This window comes from Catharus ustulatus, chromosome 2 (assembly GCF_009819885.2).
Source record: "Catharus ustulatus isolate bCatUst1 chromosome 2, bCatUst1.pri.v2, whole genome shotgun sequence".
Lineage (NCBI taxonomy): Eukaryota > Metazoa > Chordata > Aves > Passeriformes > Turdidae > Catharus > Catharus ustulatus.
The window spans coordinates 83306527-83326395 of NC_046222.1; the positions used below are offsets into that span (position 1 = coordinate 83306527).

Consider the following 19869-nt stretch of genomic DNA (forward strand, 5'->3'; position numbering starts at 1 on the left):
GACACGCAGGGTCAGTTTTGTGCATGACACCCGCTACCAGTATTGGTAGGTTCCAAATTTCTTTATTGATCTCTCTTTTTATACTGTATATGATGTATATTCACTTGTTTCAAAAATCCTAGGTGAGATTTAGCCACTGACTAGAATTAAAGGTTCGCTTGTCCTTCTGGTTGACTTTGCAGAGTGTTTAGATTTGTAGATGAAAGCTGCAGTTTAGACATGATATCACCTGCTATAACAACTACACTGCAAAAGCATAATACCATGAATTCCAGTCTGCTTTTCAGTTTTCAAAGTTTTATTTCTCTTTATATTTTATATTGTCTAGTACTATAAAATCATAAAATACTGGAAAAAAACAGCAAATTTCATCAGTGTTTTAAAGTTTCATAGTGGTGTGCCTATTTCTCCTTTGCTGTGTGTTAGAAAGTTTTATCAGCGTTTCCCAGAAATGCCCACTTTGATTCACAGAGGTTCTGTTGAAACTCGTGATCTGAATCTCACTCCTTCTTTAAGTATATTTGCAGCTTGAAATGAACATTTTGGGCATGCAAAGTGGAGGTACAATGCAATAGCCTCTGAGAAATAAAAGTAATTTTTCTTCTATTGCTCTATCCCTGTGATTTTATTTGTGGGTTTTGGGCCTACTCACATAAACAGTTAAGATATCAAGCTTTTAAAACATTAAATTAATAATTCCCCCATGAAGATGCTGATTAAAATTCATTCTTAAAATGAGCAAAAACAGTGTCTTTCACAAAATCGATCTTGCTTTTTTAGATCAAACAAAGTAGTATATGTATCAGGATAATTATTATCACCCCTCTCCTGATTTTTGCCTCAAGCAGATGGTAATTTAACTCTGATAAAGTCTAACAGTTATGCAGTGCTAGTAGGAAAAAATGCATAAATTGGATTATAAAGGAAGACAGCGAGTATCTCGCTTACTTCAAAATGAAGATACATGAAAATAATTTATTTTTAATTGCGCTTTAAAAGTAAGATGAACATTTAACAGTTTTCTTCCCAGTGCAAACCACTGGGGTTTCTTAGTAGGATTTTATTGTGAAGTGCTTTATAGCTGTACTGGGGGAAAACAAATTTTGCATGTAACCATCCACAGGTAACAGGCTATTTTGGTAAAGGCCTCATTTGCTCAAGTAATCTTCTTCTTGGAGACAGCACTGCCATTTTCAGTGGTCCTTACTCTTTTTTTCTGGGAATCGCCGATTGTGTTGACAACCTTCCTTTAATTGTACTTGTAATAAGCTATTTTCCCTTTTTTTTTATTTCTCCGCCACGCTTTCTCGCTTTGCACTGTGATTGCATGCCATCTGCCGGTTTAACCCATGACGATGGCTTGCCGCTCTTGATATTCACCATGCCAAAAATACCACTTCTCTTACCATAATGCTGCACCCTCCTGTTCATTGCTTCCATGGTTCCCCTCCTGAAAGTACCCATGATGCACAACGCTACGGCCGCCACTGTCTCTGCAGCAACAACTCCTGCAACAAGTGTTCCCTTCGCCGCAACAGCCACAGCAAATCAGGTTTGCTCCTTTTAAAGCTTTCTTTCACAAGATCCTGAACTCTAAATGAGTGCTGAGATTTTTATTTTAATTTTTTTTAACAAAAAAAATTCTCGCCGAGAATTTTTTTTTTATTTCTGTGTTTACCCCATCAAATTTTACTTTTATTTTTAAGTCGTTTATAGCAAGTGTTTGTGGGACAGGTTGCACTTATTTAGAGTTAACATTTGTTGCAAATAATGATGTAGCTGTGTTTTGTGTTGCGATGTTTGTACCTAATTATTGTGTAATTAACCCAGCTGGAGTTAGAATCACCGTAGTACTGGACTACTTACAAAAGTCTATTATTAACTCCTAAGGTCAAAAGGAAGATCATCACAGATTTCAAACATTCAGGTGTGTTAATGTAGCCTTCTCCATGAGGTGTGGAAGCAACTAATTTGTAAGCATGGAAGCTGTCAAAAAATCACAAGCAGGACAAGGCAGCTGGAAAAAATTTAATGTTTTCTGTAAATACTAGTGATCAAAACAACAATCAAGATATTTATGACTATGCCTGCTTTATATTAGAAAGTCTGTCTTTAACCTGGGAATTCTATTTCCCTAAGGATGAGCATTGATAGAAAGAATCCCAAGGGTTATTGTCTGAGGCAGGCTAGGAAAGATGACACTTTCTCCTCTTCTTCTGCAGTTTATGTTAATGGCAGTTTTCATTTTGGTTGGGTTTTCCCTCCTCCTGTAGGACCTAATTCCCAGGGAAGACATATCTATTGCAGCCCGGAGGGTGTAGCTTTGACTCCTCTGTTGAGGTGATTCCCACCCTGAGGTGGCCAGAGAGGAGTTTGTACAGCAGTTAAGTCACTCTGACTTTCCTGTTGCTCTGGAAGCATGCTCAGGGACTTCCACCTGACATGTGTTTCTCCTCAGGTTCTGAGAGGTCAGATGGAAAAGGAAGCAAGCAGATTTGCTCACCAGAAGAAAGCAAAGGGCTGTGTCCCCATCATCTTTCTTTGTGTTGCCCCTGGACAGACCAACAAGCTGTTGCAGACCCAGTAGAAATGCTGGTTCCTTCCCTTCCATTTGCCAAGGCCTTGGAAAGAAATCAGTGAAAATGTTTTGCTTAATAATGTTATACTAACAGGTTTATTTTTTTTTACTGGCATTCCCAAAACTGTTGAGATATCCCATGGAAAAATAGAAGTTGCTGCAAGAGTTTATTTTTAATAATTTAGGAAAAATATACTACCTCTGAAATACATCCTACTTTCTTAAAGAAACACAAACCAGTCCATTTTCTTTGTTTTTTTAAGCTTAGTTTGCCAACATTGTGATGTTTTTGCTTCTAGTATTTTCATCAAAAGAGGGTTGTTGCTTTTTGCTTACTTTTCTGAGAGCTAGCTTGTAAAAAATTCTTGGGGTAAGGATGAAAGTGCAGCAGGCAAACGGTGCATTACACAGTCCTTCCCAGAACAGTGTCTACAGCAGAAAATTGTTTGGTGGTATCCAGTGTAGTTTTGTGATCTCAAAGTGGTGACAGAGGGACTTGAAGATGCTCTAGGGGCTAAGACAAAATGGGTTGGTCTAAGGAGAGGTTCAGCCAGGGACCCTCTCCAGCACAGGAATGCAGCTGTGGCAGCTCCACCACCAGTACTTCTGAGTGCCAGAGGGACTGACTGTGGCTGAATGTAGAATAAATACATGGATGCCTACAGAAGGACCAGGGAGCAATATTTTTTTTTTTTGATTAATGAGAACACTTTCATGCAATTAACTAGTGCCACTGAAAAGACAAAGGTGTGCATTAATGCTCTTCCTCATCTATCAGAATGGCAGGTAGAGCCCCTTCTTTCTCAGTGCATATTCTGTTTGCATTGGAGGATTATAGCATTTTAAATTTAACAGTAGTTGTAGAAAGTGTCTGTATTTATCTAGTTGCATATATTTGTGTGTGTGTGTGTATACATACAATTCCATGCTGAAATTAATGAATAGTTCAACAGGAGGGTGGGTTTTCACTTGTTTAACTTCATCCATTTGTAAGTTTGCATCTAGATCATCTGCTTCTCTGCAAGTCCATGTTAGGGCAAGGTAAATTGCCCTGGAGGGTCTTGCCTCTGTCCCTTGCCTGTGGAATGAGTGTAGGTGTGTTACCAAAGCTCTGCACCACTGCACGTGGAGGAGATGAGTCCCACCTCAGGAGCTCGTTGGCTTCTGTAGCATGTGCCATCACAGTCTTTTTTCTCACTCCTGTCTCTGTTTTAGTCATTGTAAGTCCTTAAACCTACTGCAAAAAACCCGTGTATTTCAAAGTAGGGAAAGCAGTAGTAGTTCCTTCTTCTTTATAAGAGAGAAAACTCCAAGTTTACTGTTTATTTACAATCCTGAGATTGGAGACAAAGCTACAACGCTAGGAAAGCCCCAGGGTAACTCTGTGGCTCAAATTTTCAGTATTTCTTTAGCCCAAGAAACATAGCAGGAGCAGTTTATTAACTTGGTAATTAGCATGACTCTGTTCCTGGTCATAGCATTCTTTGTGTCCTCTTGAATGGGTTTAAACTCCCCTGAGTATTTCAGAAAAGGACTTTTTTATTCCCAACCAGATAAAATTTCCTTTTCTAGTCTGTGCCATGCTACTTTACATATCTGTGAGGTACAGTTTCCTCTTTCCAGTGTCTCTACCATACTTTTTTTTGCAACCTGCAGCCTTCAGTTTGTCCCATTTCAGCTCCCATGGTTTCACCTCACAATTCCAGGCATGAAAAGAAAGTTATAGCTGGGCTTAATAATTTATCTTAATATCATTTGGTTTAGTATTCTGACCTGGGGAAAGATTGCTGGTCTTCCTGGGATTGAGTGTGATGATCCCAGTGCCTTTGAAGCACAAGCAGAAGGGAAAAGTCAACATCCCAAAAGTTATGGAGTCCCAGCTGATGGCTAATAAAACACAATAACTCCATTGGGTCAAGTAAATTATTTAGTATGTGCTATCAGCTTCTGTTTTGAAAAAAAAAATCAATATGCCTCATGTCTTCTGAATATCCTTTGTTTCAGAAAACAACATGAGTAAGAGCTCAAAATACACTGGCATTGGCACACACTGTCAGTCATGCTTGGCCAGCATCTCTGAGCATTGTGTGTTCAATGTATGGCATTAGGCACATGAGAAGATTTTTGTAAAGTTAAAGGCTGTACTGTCTACATCTGTGCAAGGTGTCACCAGTTAAGAATATGTGGAAAATTTGGCATCTCTTGCTTTTTACAAAGGTTGGGTTTTAAAAATAATTTTCTTGCAGTGTATTTCAGAGGGGAAGAGAATTGCTTTGGCTTTAATGCAGTGTAAACAGGATGCAGCAAAAGTGCCTTACCAAACCCTGTTTTACAAACTCAGATTAAAATCCTGCTCTGATGATACGAGAGCCGGTGGTGTTGCTGTTCAGTCAAGGCAGTGCCCCACTTACTGTAGTTGCCAGGCTGTGGTGAGAGGGAATGATGGGAGAGGACTTCAGTTTTCCAGTGAAAGGCAGGAGCATGACTAGTCAGAGCTAAAAGGTCCTTCCCCTTTTACTTCTTCCACGCTTTGCAATTGCTCCAGCCATTCCTGCCAGGACAGGGCTTGAAGCCTTAGTTGCTTAACCCCACTTCAGCAGCAGATGCTTGATGAACTTTCAGTTCAGTTGTTTGGGGATGCTGACAGCATTTTCTTGGAGCAAAGTCTGAAACCATGTGAAATGATGGTGAGAAGCAGCATTAGGACATGAATGCAGAGGGTTTGGTCCTAGCTCCCTCTAGTGCATGCATGTGGACAGAGGTACATAAAATGTCCTGCTTAAAATAATAATACAGAGATCTTTTAAACAGCTTTTGTTACTCCTTCAGCTAGTGGACTAGCAATACTCAAGCAAGCAAGGAAACTGTCACCTGCTGAGCTTCACTCACAGGTGGAATCACAGAATCTTTTAGGTTGGAAGAAACCTCTAAGATCATTGAGTCAACTCGATCGAGTTAACCCAGTATTGCCAAGTTTACCACTAAACCATGCCCCTAAGTGCAGCAGATACACTTCTTTTAAATACCTCCAGGGATAGTGACTGCTTTGGGCCCTGTTCCAGTGCTTGAGAAACCTTTCAATGAAGAAATGTTTCCTAATATCCAGTCTAAACCTCCCCTGGTACAACTTCAGGTGATTTTCTCTCATTCTATCACTTGTTACTTGGGAGAAGAGGCCAATCCCCACCTTTCTCTTCTTGTTTTGCTGTTTTCTTAGTGAGAAAATACAGGATTAGAAACTTGGGGAAAGATTAGATAGAGCCTACTTGGAGGTGAGGATGTGCATGTTAATGGAAATACAGAAAAATGTTATTTCCTATACCCTACACACCAAAGATAGTTTAACAGAGGGTGGTTTATCCTGACATTATTTGAGAGAGATGTTATTCTGACTTTTGGGGTTGAAGTTCAATTTTCAATAATGGCGAACACCTCCTTGTGGGGGCTTTAAAATTCTAAATTGGAAAGCCTCACTACTTTTTTTATATATATATATATCTTGGTGAGTCCTACAAGGCCTAGAAGGTTAGAACTCAACCCAAAATTAAGACACTAAGTGTTGGTGTCTAAGTATGGGTGCAAGATACAAATTTAAGTACCCATTGTAGACTGTGAAGTTATCAGCCCAATCAGATGAAATCTGGAGAGTAGCCTGGCTTGTCCTTCAGAAGTCTCACAGGGCTTGGTTCAGTTGCCTAAACATGTGTCTGGTGATGTTTGAGATTGTCCTGAGATAACCTTGGATGTCTAGGTTACCCTAGACATTTTCACAAGCTTGGCAGGTGCAACACAGGACTTACAGACAAATTTTCACACCTACTTCTGAACTGGCAGCTGGATGACAGGCAAGAGACATTCGCCCTTAGCCCATACTGAAACCCCTGCGTGCACATGACCCAAGCCTGCAGCTGGTGATCCCATGAAGGAATCTCCAGGTTTTGTTGGCTTACTGACTAGGTTGTGTCACCTCAGTGAGTGTGGTGGGGGGTTAAGACCCCAGCATTTCTGTGTCCTAATCTGTGTCCCCAGGTTCAGTGCATGTTTCCAAACTTCCTGGTTATTAGAGAACATTTACCAAATTGCAAACAATTCCAAGCAATGTGAGTCTTGCTCATATCACATCAGTTCAGAACAGTACATGGCTTTATTTTTTGTACCAATGAAAATAGGCAGAGACTGATAGTATAAAAATAGCATAATAGAGAATGCTGTTCAAAGATGTTATTTAGTGACATTATTCTACTGGTTATATGACCTTTTATCAAGAAGGAAATAGTAAAGAACAAATCCAAAAAAAAAAATTAAATACTTAGAGCCTGTGTCTAAAAGGAAATACAAGATCAACAGGCTGGCTCATGCTAAGGCTTGTGATTATCTGGCACAGCTGCTTTAAATTATGCATCAGTGTTTGCACTGAATTAGGTGGCAATTATGCAGATATTAATTATGAAATCATTCAGTGGCCTTCAGTTCTGTCAAAATCTGTTAGAATACAATGAAGCAAACATAAAAATAGTTATGTTCAAGTGTCACAAACAAAAGGACAATTGAAATATTTGCCCCAGAATTCAAAAACTAGTTAACAGAGCGTAAAATACAAACATGCCAAACTTTTGGGATTTGGGACACCATGTGTGGTGGCTTTGTCAGGAGGGAGCAGAGCCAGGACATGCAGCAACAGAGCACCTCTCCTTGCCCAGGTGCCTGCAAAGGCAGCGCCACTCCCAAGGGGGCAGATTCATCTCAGACCAGAACGTCATGGGGGTCTGACTAGCGGTGATCTCCCCTTCTGCACAAAGCAAAAGTACCAGTTGCTCCCTGGTTCCTTGGTTTCCTTTCCAAGGAAAATATTCCTTGGTGTCCCCCAGCAGGGCTTCCCTTCCTCTCTGTTCCTCTGTAACCCCAGGCTTTTACTGTCTCACATTCTCTTTCTTCCTCATGGAAACCTGCTGCACTTGTAAACATGGAGAAAAGTAGCAATATGCTGAGAAAATGAATTGAAAAATCTGGTTAATAGTAGGAAATTGGTTTTTTGGCTTTTAAAAGCAAGTGTTTGAGAGAAGGAAGGTGGGAAGTGGAAACAAATGTTATTTACATCCTTAGTGCCAACATATCAGGAACATTACAAATAAGAGCTTATGCAAAATTCATGCTGGTGGTTTCAAAACCTTTAATTGCAATTTCTTGAGAGAATGAGGTTACAGGTAGGAAAGCATTTCTGGGAATAATGAGTATCTAAACAATTGTAGTTTTGTTTTTTGTTTTTTTCTGACTGAAAGTTTTGGTCTAAAAATTCCATAAAGTTCCAAGTTAAATTCTCCTATAGAAAATTCTGTTCTAACAACAGAAAGAGTGATCTGAATCTGACTTGGAAAAGTCCAGAAAAGGAGACAGAGGAACAGGTTCCATCCTCAGACACATTATCAGAGGGAATACTTTCAGGGAACCAGCTTGGAGCAGAACAGTGCTGGGAATCTAAACCTACCTAAGGACTGACCATCTTGCTTTGTAACTGCACCAGGCTTAAAAAACAAACCTAAGTGACCCTTGATCATGAAGAATCATTTTTCTAGAGAAGGTATTTAAACAGCAATAGTCACAGTGGGAAAGGCAGACCTAAACTGCTTGCTGCTTCTTTCATACTGGACACACAAGAATCACAAGCCTTATCTCACTCAAGTTATCTTGTCTGACACTGAGATACAGGCATGTAGCTGTGACTCTCAGACTCAAGAAGTGAGAGTTTCCAATATTAAAGCCCACAGTAAATCTTGAACAGTATAAAGAAAACATCCTTTGAATTGCCTTGAAACAACTGATGTTACAAATAAGTGGCAAAACTACTTTCTAAGGCACCAGAGAAGCAAAACCAAAAGATTACCCTGGAAAATATAATGGAACTCTATTTTAGTCTCATGCAAATTTTAACCAAGCTTTTGTTTTAATAATATTTTTTGACCTCTTAACATAGCATATTCTTTCTTTGTAGATGATAAAAAGTTCCAGCAGGCTTGTATACAGAACTTTAGATTGCATGTTCATATACAAGAAGCCAGTGGGGAAGAAATGGAAAAATCTCTGTTCTGTTTTGGGTTTTTTTAGAAATTCTCCCATCATACCCCTCTCCCCTGTATAGGACTAAAACTTGACTTCCTCTGATATCCTGCTAGATGGCAGTGTCACACAACATCAGCAGTAAGCAAAGGCTTCATTCTTTTATATAACAAAAATCAAAACAGGTTTCCCTTCCCTGTTATACAAATTTAAAGTGTTGATGTGATAATTTTTTTTAATGTTCTTACTTTCAATTATTCAACACCTGATACTTTGACAAGTGCAGTAAAAGTCTTTTGGGGTATATATTTATTATTTAAACATAGGAAATTATTTCTGGGGTCCACTAATTCTGTAGGCATTTGAAGGAAAATTAGTTTGTTTCATGGTTTATACACACAGCTCTATGTGAGTATCGATTTTTCCAGCATGAAATTTCAACAATACAGAGCAGTATGGAGCTCCAGATGTACTTGTCTAGGATTCTGTCCCTTAAAATAATTGCATCTGGACATCTCTAGGTGCTCCAAGTACTTTCCCTTGAATTAAACAAAGGTGATATTTTTATCTTGGCGTATAATTCATTGCCTACTAGACATCCCAGTCTTTGGCTTTAAGTGTGCAGGAGGCTGCTTGGGAAACATCTATATATTTATTTCTGTTGATTGTATCTGTTGTGACTTTCAGAAATTTGCTTACTTGCCTGACTTCATTTTTGGTGCAATATTACCTGTCATGGCACACACGAGTATGTGTGTCTGTTTGTGTGAGATTAATCAGATAAGAAGAGAATTAAGGAAGTGGCAAGTAGTCAAAAGTCAGGAAGGTTGAGATTTCCTCAGCGAAGTTACAAATACAGTGAGTTTTATAAAACTGACACAAGGTCTTATGAGTAACCTTGATGAAAATCAGTTTGCTACTTTTCTGTGTTCCAGTTTAGTTCAGGATGTTGTCTCTTGCTTTTAAGGGAGTCTGAACTCTGAACCGAAGTGCCAGGTTTTGGGAGAGGAGGGATTCCAGAGTGGTCATAACTGCTGAGGAGCCTGCAGCTGTGCCAGCTGTGCTCTGTGTGCAGTGGTAGCCTCATCTTGCATGATGTTGGCATGCTTAGTGTCTAAAAGGAAAACGCAAAGGAGGTTTTGTTTCAAAAAAAAAAGGCTAACTGAAGATGTCAGGGGTGGAAAAGTAACACCCCTGCAGCAGGAATTTGGCCACTTCGATGGATAATGCACGACTTGTGATTAGCTTTCACTCATTTGTGCTCTCAGTTTCTCTATGCAAGGCTATTCTGGAAGTTTCTAGAATTCAAGAGGAAAATTACCTAGATGTAGGAGGTGAAAACTTAGATTATTGCAGTAGCTCAGACCTGCTGGAAGGTAAAATTGAATGGCTATCCAAAACAGTCACTATATGGGTGCTCCTAAAATACTACAGCAGTGGTTTTCTCACTTCTATATAGTCTGCCTGCTGCCTCTGCAATGAGTTAAAAATAGATTTTGGTAGAATATATTGGAGTATGTTATGGTCAATTTTTAACACTGCATTATTTATTACTTTAAGGAAGAATAAATAAAGCCAGATTGCTTTAATTTCTAAACTAACTACTCCTCTGTTTCTCCAGAGTGAGTAAATACTTACTAAGTTGAACTTAAATATTGTACATTATTACTTGAGTAAATACCTATTAAAGCTCATAAGCAAGCTAAGAAGTTGGCAGCAGAAATGGCTTTCGTTTCTTCTTTCAGGACCTTGTGACAATTAAATGAGAAAAATGATGCTGCTGAATCCTTGAACCCGTTGGGATCCCATAATTGCCTTGAACTTTTTTTTTATATCGTCATGAAGAGCTAGATTTAGACAAGGTCTTTGTCATCTTTATGACACCCTGATGGCCAACAGCTTATGCCTGATGGAATGAAAATGTGCAAGCAGATGTGCCCACTTCAGCGTGGGCATCTGACCCTCAGCCATTTCCAGAGATGTAACATCAACATATGGGACAGGCAAAACTGGGCACACTCAGATTTAGGGAAGAAAAGAGAGGATGGAGCAGGGCACCAGAACTGCCATGTGAGGGAATGGGCTATGAGGAAGCCAAGGAAATAGGACCTCCAGCTCTCAGGAAACACCTGATACCACCATATTAGGCCCTGCATGGGCAGGCAGCCATCTGTGGCCCAGACATCTCATTATTTTCAAATCAGAGATCACCTTATTGATGAGCAAAGTAGACAAATATATTGGGGTTGCACTGGATTAATGGCAAAGCAATAAGATAAAATCCTCCTTCAGCTCAGGATTGAGGAGAGGACCATGGTTAGTGAATAAAACAAAGCATGTATCCATTAAATGATAATATGCTGGAAATGAGAAGGAGGTTTCAGGGGAGAAGGAGCAGCAAAGGGAAAAGTCCAGTCTGCATTTAATGTGAGCAAGAGTTAGAGCTGGCTCAGCTGTCTGCGGTCAAGACAGGGGCAAAACCTATCCCATGGGACAGTGGTGGTGGGAAGCCTGGTGTGGGCAAGGGGAATGTTTGGGATGGTGCTCCATGGAGGTGCTGCTGCAGAATCTGTGAGGAAAAGCAGGTGGAAAAAGTCCATCTGTTAGGCTATGTAAAAATTAAATAAGCTGAGGCATGACTGATACAATAGAGATTACTTTCAGTGAGTGTCTGAACATTTACTCATCTTTTTCCACTACTAATTTAAAAAAAAAAATAAAAGTTGTTTATTTTGAAGAAAAGGAACAAAGCACATACCACAAGAGAACATTCTAAGAGAAAATGAAAAATAAAGACATGGAGGCATTTCCCAAAGGCATGGGGAAATATAAATAGTCTTGAGTTCCTTGTCATAAGGAAGAAATACTTGGTGTTACTTTTATTTTTAGAAAGAGAGAGAAGTTATGAGACAGCCTGATATGAGGCGGCTGTCTGAAAATATCTGTCATTTTTAATGTATACCCCAGATATATCTGACCAGTCTGCTACTCGTGTGAAAAACATGAAAACAGAAAATGTCACTGTGGAAGGGTTCATCTATCCTGACACAGGTGTCCAAAAGTTAAATACCTTGGTGCAAACTGCTCACCACAGACTCTTTCATTTGGTGGAGGGCAAAAAAGCATCGTAAGAGTTGATAATCTGTCTCATGCTAAAATAAGTTGCCTGAGGTAGCCTAGGAAGATGTAAAATGGGTGACAGGCTGAGACATTCGTGTCTGAAATGCTCTGAGATAAATCTTGTTTACACGAAACTCATATTACTACATTGCTTTCAAAATGGAAGGCTGAGCAGACCAGTTTGCCATGTATGAGTTAATTTTTGGAGGGGTAAGTGCTTTGCAATGTAGAGATCAAACACAATCCTAACATCTTCTTAAAATATATTAGGGTTTATAAAGCACACTGTATTTTGGAGTAATAATTTCAAAACTTCTGAAAAAGAAACATGTCAGTGGTAGATGCAGAGTCATGTTTTCCAGCTGATCCACTGTGACAGGTCTTTAGTTAAAGCAGAGTTCATGTCCAGTGAATTCATGCAGAATGGTAAATTTTCTGTATTCATCATTGTATAAAATAAATCTGGAAAATGAATTTAAGTCAGAGGCTATAAAGAAGCTACGTGAATTGTAGCTTCAAAACAGAAAATCTCAAGCCAAACATGTTCTTGTAATTCCTAGAACCTAGTCATTCTCTGTATTTTTGTCAATTCCATTAATTGTATCAAGTAAAACAGTAACCTGGGTGTCAGAAAAGAGTTCGCAAAAATGGAATTTCTACTTTAATTTAAAAGACTTTCAATTTTACTTTTTAAGTCTTGAGACAATGACTGATCACAGCCACCTTTGCTGGGTCTGAGGAACTCCAAAATCAATTTATCTGCAGTAGTAGTTGGTGAGAAGCTGAAACCATTGTCAGTAACATCTCTCTTGGTTAGCATTCCCCTGGATGACACTGCAGAACTGTATCATTCTTAAGAGCAAGCCCTGAATTTTGGAATGTTCTGTGTTGCATGAAGGGCTTAATGAGCACTATGATCACTTGGAGGTCCTGAAGGTAAAGGTCTAAAAGAGCGCACTGTGGTAGGAAAGAAAGTCTTGACATTTAAGAGCTGAAAATGTCACCTCTGAAGAGCTGCAAAATTTTGAGGAGCTAATTTAGAAAGTGGCTTGCAGAAATTTAGGTTCACTCATTGTGTTGCTAGTTTCAGTGAGGTCTGCTAACTGTCATTAGCACAGTATGAATGATTTTAATCTAAAGGGTAGTCAGCCTTCTGCCACTTCAAATGGGTACCAAGCAAGAAGATGATGCAGAGGGTACCTTTATCTGTGATTACCTCCAAAAGATGCCCTTTTCTGTTATTAAATCTTCTGTGAGGTACTACTCAAGACTCTAAGTGCCAGACCATTTTGCTTATGCTAGAAATAGTCTTCTTATCAGATCTTTTACTGCAGCAGCAGCAGGTGTGTTTTTTGACACATCCATACCCACACCTGTGGATCTTACCATACAGAGCATGAGAAAATGCTTTCCTATGCTTGACCTGTAGACCTTTGTACATGGAACAATGCACACTCATTGTAGTCTTGTTTTTCAGGGCTTTTTCTTATATATAGTATGGTAAAAGTGTCATGACATTGCATCCTGTTGCTGTGAAGTATAACGTTATAATAGTATCAGAGCAAATACAACAAGTCATATATATGTGCATTTGAGATGTAATTCTTCAAAGAGTAGTGAACATGAAAGTAGCTGGACCTATTTACAAGTAACAAGGGAATGCAGACTGTAGAAAGTGTTGGGATGTTACTTCTCCAGTACAGCTTCTCCTTTTTCAGCATGCAAGTGTTGGAGCAATTAGCAGCGATGCAGATTTAGATAACCTCTGCCTTCCATCACAGTTTATTACTTCATTTGTAGATTAAACAGGAGAGGTTCCCAGTGTGTTTTCCATGTAAAGTAGTTTAGCATTTTTTGTTTCTCTGTCAGACAGAGTGAAAAAAAGAAACAGTGGCAGAAGCTGATGCTTGTATATGTAGCTGTGGCAGAGTTGTGATATCTTTTGAGAAATAGGGTGTGAACATGTAATTAAAGACTACGGGAGATGTTTTACACTTTGTGGCTAAGGTTACAAAAGAAATGGAGCTCCTCATTTCTGCAATGCTGCACTGGAGAAGCTTGTTCTGAAGGAGACACTTGAGGGTTTTTTCCTAGGAGGACTCCTACGTGTACTAGAAATAGCCGGGTGCAACATGCCCTAGTTACGGCCCTTGTAAGAGGGGTGGCACATCGAGGACGATGCCACAACCACTGGCAGCAGGAGAGGCATGGCAGTGAGAGCTCCAGCTGCTCCTCTGGCACCTGCAACCCATAAACAGGACATGCTTGCACAGAAGAGGAAAGTGTTCACATTGTCTTCGCTGTTTTCCTGAGTTTTGACAGGAGGAGAGTGAAGGCGGGAATAGGGACACAGCAGTGAAGTCCTTACCTTGGGCTTTGCCACTCACCAGGGCAGGGAAGAGAAGGGGTCCCTTCTCTTTTGCGTTAGCCAATACCCCTCTATCTTGCCTGGCACACAGCAGGATGAGTGGCATTTGGGTTAATGCCAGGAATAGTTCTACAATTTTCCCAAGAAACAACCCAAGATTAGGCCCTCTGCCTTCTCTATCACATGTTTTGGGAAATGGTCTCATAGGACTGTTTGACCAAAGTAGTCTAGGCACAAGGGGCAGTTACCTGTCTCCCTATACTGTGAGGAAAAAAATCTATAGGAAAAAGCAAGTTTATCCCCTAAACAGTTGGCAGATTATGTAGTCAGCTGCGGTGTCTGAAATTCTGGGATTTTACTGAGTAAAAAAATTACTGAGTAAGTTTCAGATTATATCCCATTAAGTGAGACCTTAGGATCCTTTAAATACACTTGTGTGATTACAGCTAACCCAGTATAGCTAAAGCTGCTTCATTAATTACATTGACATGTTGGGTTGTAACATGCTAAGAATACCAGTGCTGAAAATCTTGGTCATTTCTTATTTTCAGCACAGCTGTGTTCTTTATACGTGTTGTCAAATCACCGTGCTGGAGCTGGACCAGGGTTATCACAGACAGGGCTTTACTATTTGAGCAAAGGTATTTCTTTGTTATTTCAGAAGGAAACAGAAGATAGGCGATAAGCTAACAAACTCACAATGGGTGGAAGTTCATTAAAAATATATGTCCTTGTTGTGTGCATGATGCATTTAGATGTTAAGTCCTTTGGAGCAGCAGGTGTTTGTACAGTGTCATTACAATGGGACCTCACGTGTCACCAGATTTCCAGAGCTGATGGCAATCATAGATGGCTTTTTGGCTTGCTGGCAAGGTCGTTGGGTCAGGGATATGTGCTTGTGTACAGAGAGCAAGGCAGTGCAGCTGTGATGGGCAGTGGGGATGATGGGCAGGGGACTGGGATGAGCGCCTGCCATGCAGAGCTGAGCTTGTTTCTTTTTGGTGGTGTGTATGTCAGAGGTAGTATGGATGAAGTTACTTTCCAAACACCTTTTTTTCCTCCCCTTTTAATATAAATATTGCATTGAGCTTCATAATACACAAGTAGATCCAAGTGCTGTCTTGACTGCCTTGCATACCACCTGTAAATACAGCTTAAAAATATGCCAAGTGGCAAATTAAACAGGAAGAGCAGGCAATACACTCTTAATTCCTTGACTCATGCTTGAGTCTGGACAATGGCATGATAAAGTATCACACCCCTGCCTTTTGATACCACTTTCACTGACAGCCATTTCAGGCAGGTGGTGGAAATCTGAACCATTTTCCAAAACTGCAAGCAGGTGGAGTTGGTTGCTGAGCACATTGTGCATTTAACCTTCACAATATTGGAAGCACTAGTAAAATGCACCTGTAAAATTATTGCTTCACCCCATTTCAGACAGCATGAAGGTAGAGCAGCAAGGTTAGTGACTAGTTAGGTGCACAGAGGTAGCACTATGGTTATTCCCCTAGAATCCTTGCCATAAGGAAGCGTGAGAAAACCTCTCAAGTTCACTGATCTGCAGTTAATTTTTTTAGGGAATTAGCAGCTACTGCAAGTGCATTGAAAAGACACTTCTGCTTTGTGAAAACACCCAGCCCAGTACATCTTTTTGCTTGTTAGTGGCAAGGAGCCCTGCCTCCACTGTTTCCGCTGGTTGTTCCTGACCTTCTGAGAGTACGGTGGGAGCTGGAGAATCACCCCAGGCACAGATGCACTTTGAGCTCCTCCAGGAGGTGCAGGGCTTCCACCTCCACTGATAGGCAGGACACTGAGGATTCAGCACTGGATTCAGCACTGTCCTCCAGTATTTTAATACATAAGCACCCCCTCTGTGTGTTCTCATGCACACATGAGGACCTGTGTGCAGGGGAAGACAACCAGGTGTGTGAAACACAAACGCCTCTAGCCAGCCTGAGGACACAGGACGATGTCCCACATGGGCAGTGTCCCACACGGGATGCTGTCCTGTGTGAGCTGTGCTGAGCTCAGTTAGGCCCGCACCGGCCATCTGGGCGCACTGCTCTCCCCGCGTCACCTAAAAGCGCGATCACGCTTTCCCTTTCTCTCAACAGATAATCCTGAAATAGCCGGCAGGAGCGGAACGGAGTGTCACGAAGCCTCCCTGCGGACGGCCAAGCACGGCTACTGTACATACTACCCTGTCTCCTCCTCTCTAGAGTTGCCACAAACTGCATGCTAAGTCAAGAATTTGTTCTTATGGACAAATCAAAAACTCAAAAAAGCTAGTGCTGCTATGTCATATATGAATATTAAATATGGTATGCTTACTATACTCCAACCTAAAATAGTTAACTACCTGATACCAGCTGTGATGTTTCAAGACATAAAGGATAACATTTAGTTTTAAAGATTTTTCTAAGCATAGTTTAATTATTGCAAATATTGTCGTTTCTCCATAACTACACCTAACGAAAATGGTCCAGATCAGTTAGTCTCGTGAGATTCATGTTTATGAATCTTTCGAGCTCAGCAATAATTGAGTTATATTGGCTAAAAACTTTCCCCAGTTGCAGGTTTAATTTTCACCCAAACTATGATTCGAGGTTTTCTTCTTAATTAAAAAAAAATAAAAAATCTTGGTTTTACTCCCTTGATGAGTTGACTCCAAGACAGAGGAAGTGAAACACAGCCCGGTGTCCTGCACATCATCCTGCCAATCTGATATTTTTAGCCAGAAGTCCAAAGTAAAGCACAAAGTCTTTAGATGCACATGGTTGGTGTTTGACTTGTATGGAGAAGTTGCATTTGAATCATAGCAGAATAGCAGAATAAAATTTTAAAAATTTTGCACAGTATGAACTTCATACCCCTTTCAATCCCCAAAAGAACAAAGTCTTGAGAATATTATTTTACAAGTATATTTATAATGTTTTTAAAATAGACTTTGCAGAAGTGCCTAAATTTTGTCACATCAGACTTGATGAAAGTGAGCCTGATGCCAACAGTCAAATCTCACCGGACGCGAATAATCTTTGAAACTCATAGTCAGGTTACCAAAAAGATCCAAGCTGTTAAGAAGTAATTTCTAGAAGTGTAAAATCAAACAAAACAAGACCAAACTAATGAAAGAAAAGGCAAAAAAGAAGGCTGTAGATTAAGAGATTGTATGATATTCTAATTTAATTAAAATTCAGTTGAGTCACTGAAACTTCATAGGTGACTTTAATCTAGGCTATTAACTGAACACTAAGAATGTAGAATGAGATTCAGTTTAATAAATCATTACTGTATTTGCATTTTTTTAATTGGATTATAAGATTGTAACCAGATTAGAGTGGAGAAAAAAATAGTTCTTTTAATTGTTTTCCTTTAAAAACATATTTTATGTCACAAAACTATGAAGATATCTTTAATACAATTATATACATGTTATATATACATACATACATATATATGGATGAAGCAGATTTTAATGTTGTTTACTTTTTTAAATACTTTGTTGATTTACAAGGTAATTATATATGTATAATTAAAATTTCATTTGTTTGATTTGAGATTTGTTTCAAGCACTATTGTACCAAATATTTCATATTTCACATTTTATATGTTGCACATGTATCACATAAATGACATAGTTTTTAAATTATTGTTTAAAAAAACAAGACAGCTGTTATAAGTGGATATTATGTATAATTGTTTGCAGCATAAGTTTTCTATGTGGACATTACTAGTGATTGCAGTATTTTAACTTAACCTCTTCAGACTGATTGTAAACTATTTTAAACTTTGGCAGCACTGCCTGTTCTGAACGACTGAAGGCACTAACCGTATTATTATTTGTCTAGGAAATTATTTTCCAGGCTAAATCTTGTTTGTCTGATGTCTAATTACTATCTATTTATATATAAAGCTGGAGATTTGATCATTCGAAAGAAAAAAAATATAATTACAATTCGGTTGTAAAATTAACATAGTGCTTGTAACGTTGCGTTAGTTTAATTTGTGGAAAAATAACGTATCTTAACTTGTTACTTTAGAAGTTAAGGTATCACCATTATATACTATTAAAACACTAATATTTGTAGACTTTCTCAGTCATTATAACTAGGTAGTTGACACTGCAACTTGCCTATATCTGTCAAAGTTGTTTTTATTTTTTTATAATAGTTAATTTAGGCATTTGGTAGCTTATTGTATAATACTAAATGGTAAATTATCCATGTTTAAATATTTTATGTAGATAACTCTTCAAGACATCGTTTTGTGTGAACTTTTTATGTTTCAAAATTACTGTTATTCTATGTTTTTTACAATTAATCCAATATTACTATTTTTTGCCCATGGATGACGAAGCTTCAGATACATCAGGTCTTTCATCCAGATAAACTGACAGACAAAAAGAGAAAATGTATTTTTAATAAGAGATCCACTTTCCGACTTTATGACTTTGTAATATTCCTGAAAACTGTACAAGTACAAACCTATGCTAACAGTAAGGAGGCAATTACAGAGATGTGCAAATACGTGTACAACAGATTCTGCATTTTATTTATTTATAAAGTAATTTTATAGACTATTTCAAAATTTGGGAAGATCTAAAACTATTTTTCTGTATAAATATTATTTGCCAAAACTTTGTTTATATTTTAAAAAAAAAAGTCTAATGAAAATGATTAAATTTTAAATGCTTTGTTTAATTAAAAAAAATACAACAAGAAATATAACCCCCTAAAAGAACCATGAGATGGGCCAACACGGAGACAGTGAATACTGTAGCTGGGACATGATTTCAAGCTACTTGAGATGTCTCAGTGCTTATTTTCTTCAAAGGATACAGCACCTCACAAAAATACCTTTTTGTTTGCCTCTCTCATCCAGCATAATTGACGACACGTACAATGAATATTTCGGTAACAGTTAAAAGAAACCCCTCCATTCACTCTTTTCCAGCATATATAATTACTAGTGGTCTGTTAAATAGCCATTCGATTTCTGTTGTGACGTTAAATTCATTCAGCCAATGTACAACCACTGAAATAAAAAGAAGCATTTTAAAATGAGAGTGGAGTCGGGGTGATCCTTTCTTGTGGCGTGCTCTGGGAAGAGGGGCCTGGGGTAACAAGAAATAACCTAAGGAAAGTGAAGGAATCTTTTAAAGTGTGTATTCTTTTAATTTTGGTGTTTTTTTTAGTTGCTTCTTCTTATGGTAGCAATTCGTTAAGTAGAATCCCCATGTGCAGGACATGCAGATGCTGTGAGGAAGCCCATTCCCTTCTCCTGGTGAGGATGCTGCACCACAGGGCTCCAGCCTCCAGCAGCCATCCTGAGCCCTTCCCGCCCACTCGTGCATGCCGGGGTGCAGGCAGGCACTGGTTATCCCAGGGCTGTGGCTCACAATTGCCTGGCCATTGTGGGAGTTCTTGGTGGCACATCCTTTACATCTTCTTTTGTTTCCTACATCTTGAAGTGTTATACCAACAAATAATCCCTCCTATCTGCTAGTTCCTCTGGAAAGGGGAGTTGTGTGCCCACGGACAGAGGTTGCATAGCAAGCTAGTGACAGAGGAAGGATTAAAATCTTTGGCTGGCAGCTCTGTGGTTTCTTCACACTGCCTTCTCTGATTTATTTTTTAAAATGCTTTTAAAGAAAGGAAATATAATTCCTGCAGAATCAAGAAGAGTTTGTGTCATAAAGTTGTCTACACTTCATCAGCACAGGGCTGGTTTGAAGGGAGCCCAAAGT

At 39.1% G+C, this 19869-nt stretch overlaps 1 protein-coding gene across 10 annotated transcripts in view; it reads left to right on the forward strand.

Annotated features, from left to right (window-relative positions):
• The window catches only part of MBNL2 (muscleblind like splicing regulator 2), a 106203-nt gene extending 87017 nt beyond the window's left edge, over positions 1-19186 (forward strand). For 4 of the 10 annotated variants that reach the window (XM_033051966.2, XM_033051973.2, XM_033051967.2 and 1 more), the window contains 2 exons: positions 10-45; positions 16238-19186. In XM_033051966.2, the coding sequence (XP_032907857.1) occupies positions 10-45; positions 16238-16365 (164 nt within the window). In that variant the 3' untranslated portion in view covers positions 16366-19186. Of the gene's footprint in view, positions 1-9; positions 46-1457; positions 1553-16237 lie in introns of all 10 variants that reach the window. The other 6 variants (XM_033051970.1, XM_033051974.1, XM_033051972.2 and 3 more) reach the window with 3 other exon arrangements.
• Positions 19187-19869: the final 683 nt, after the last annotated feature.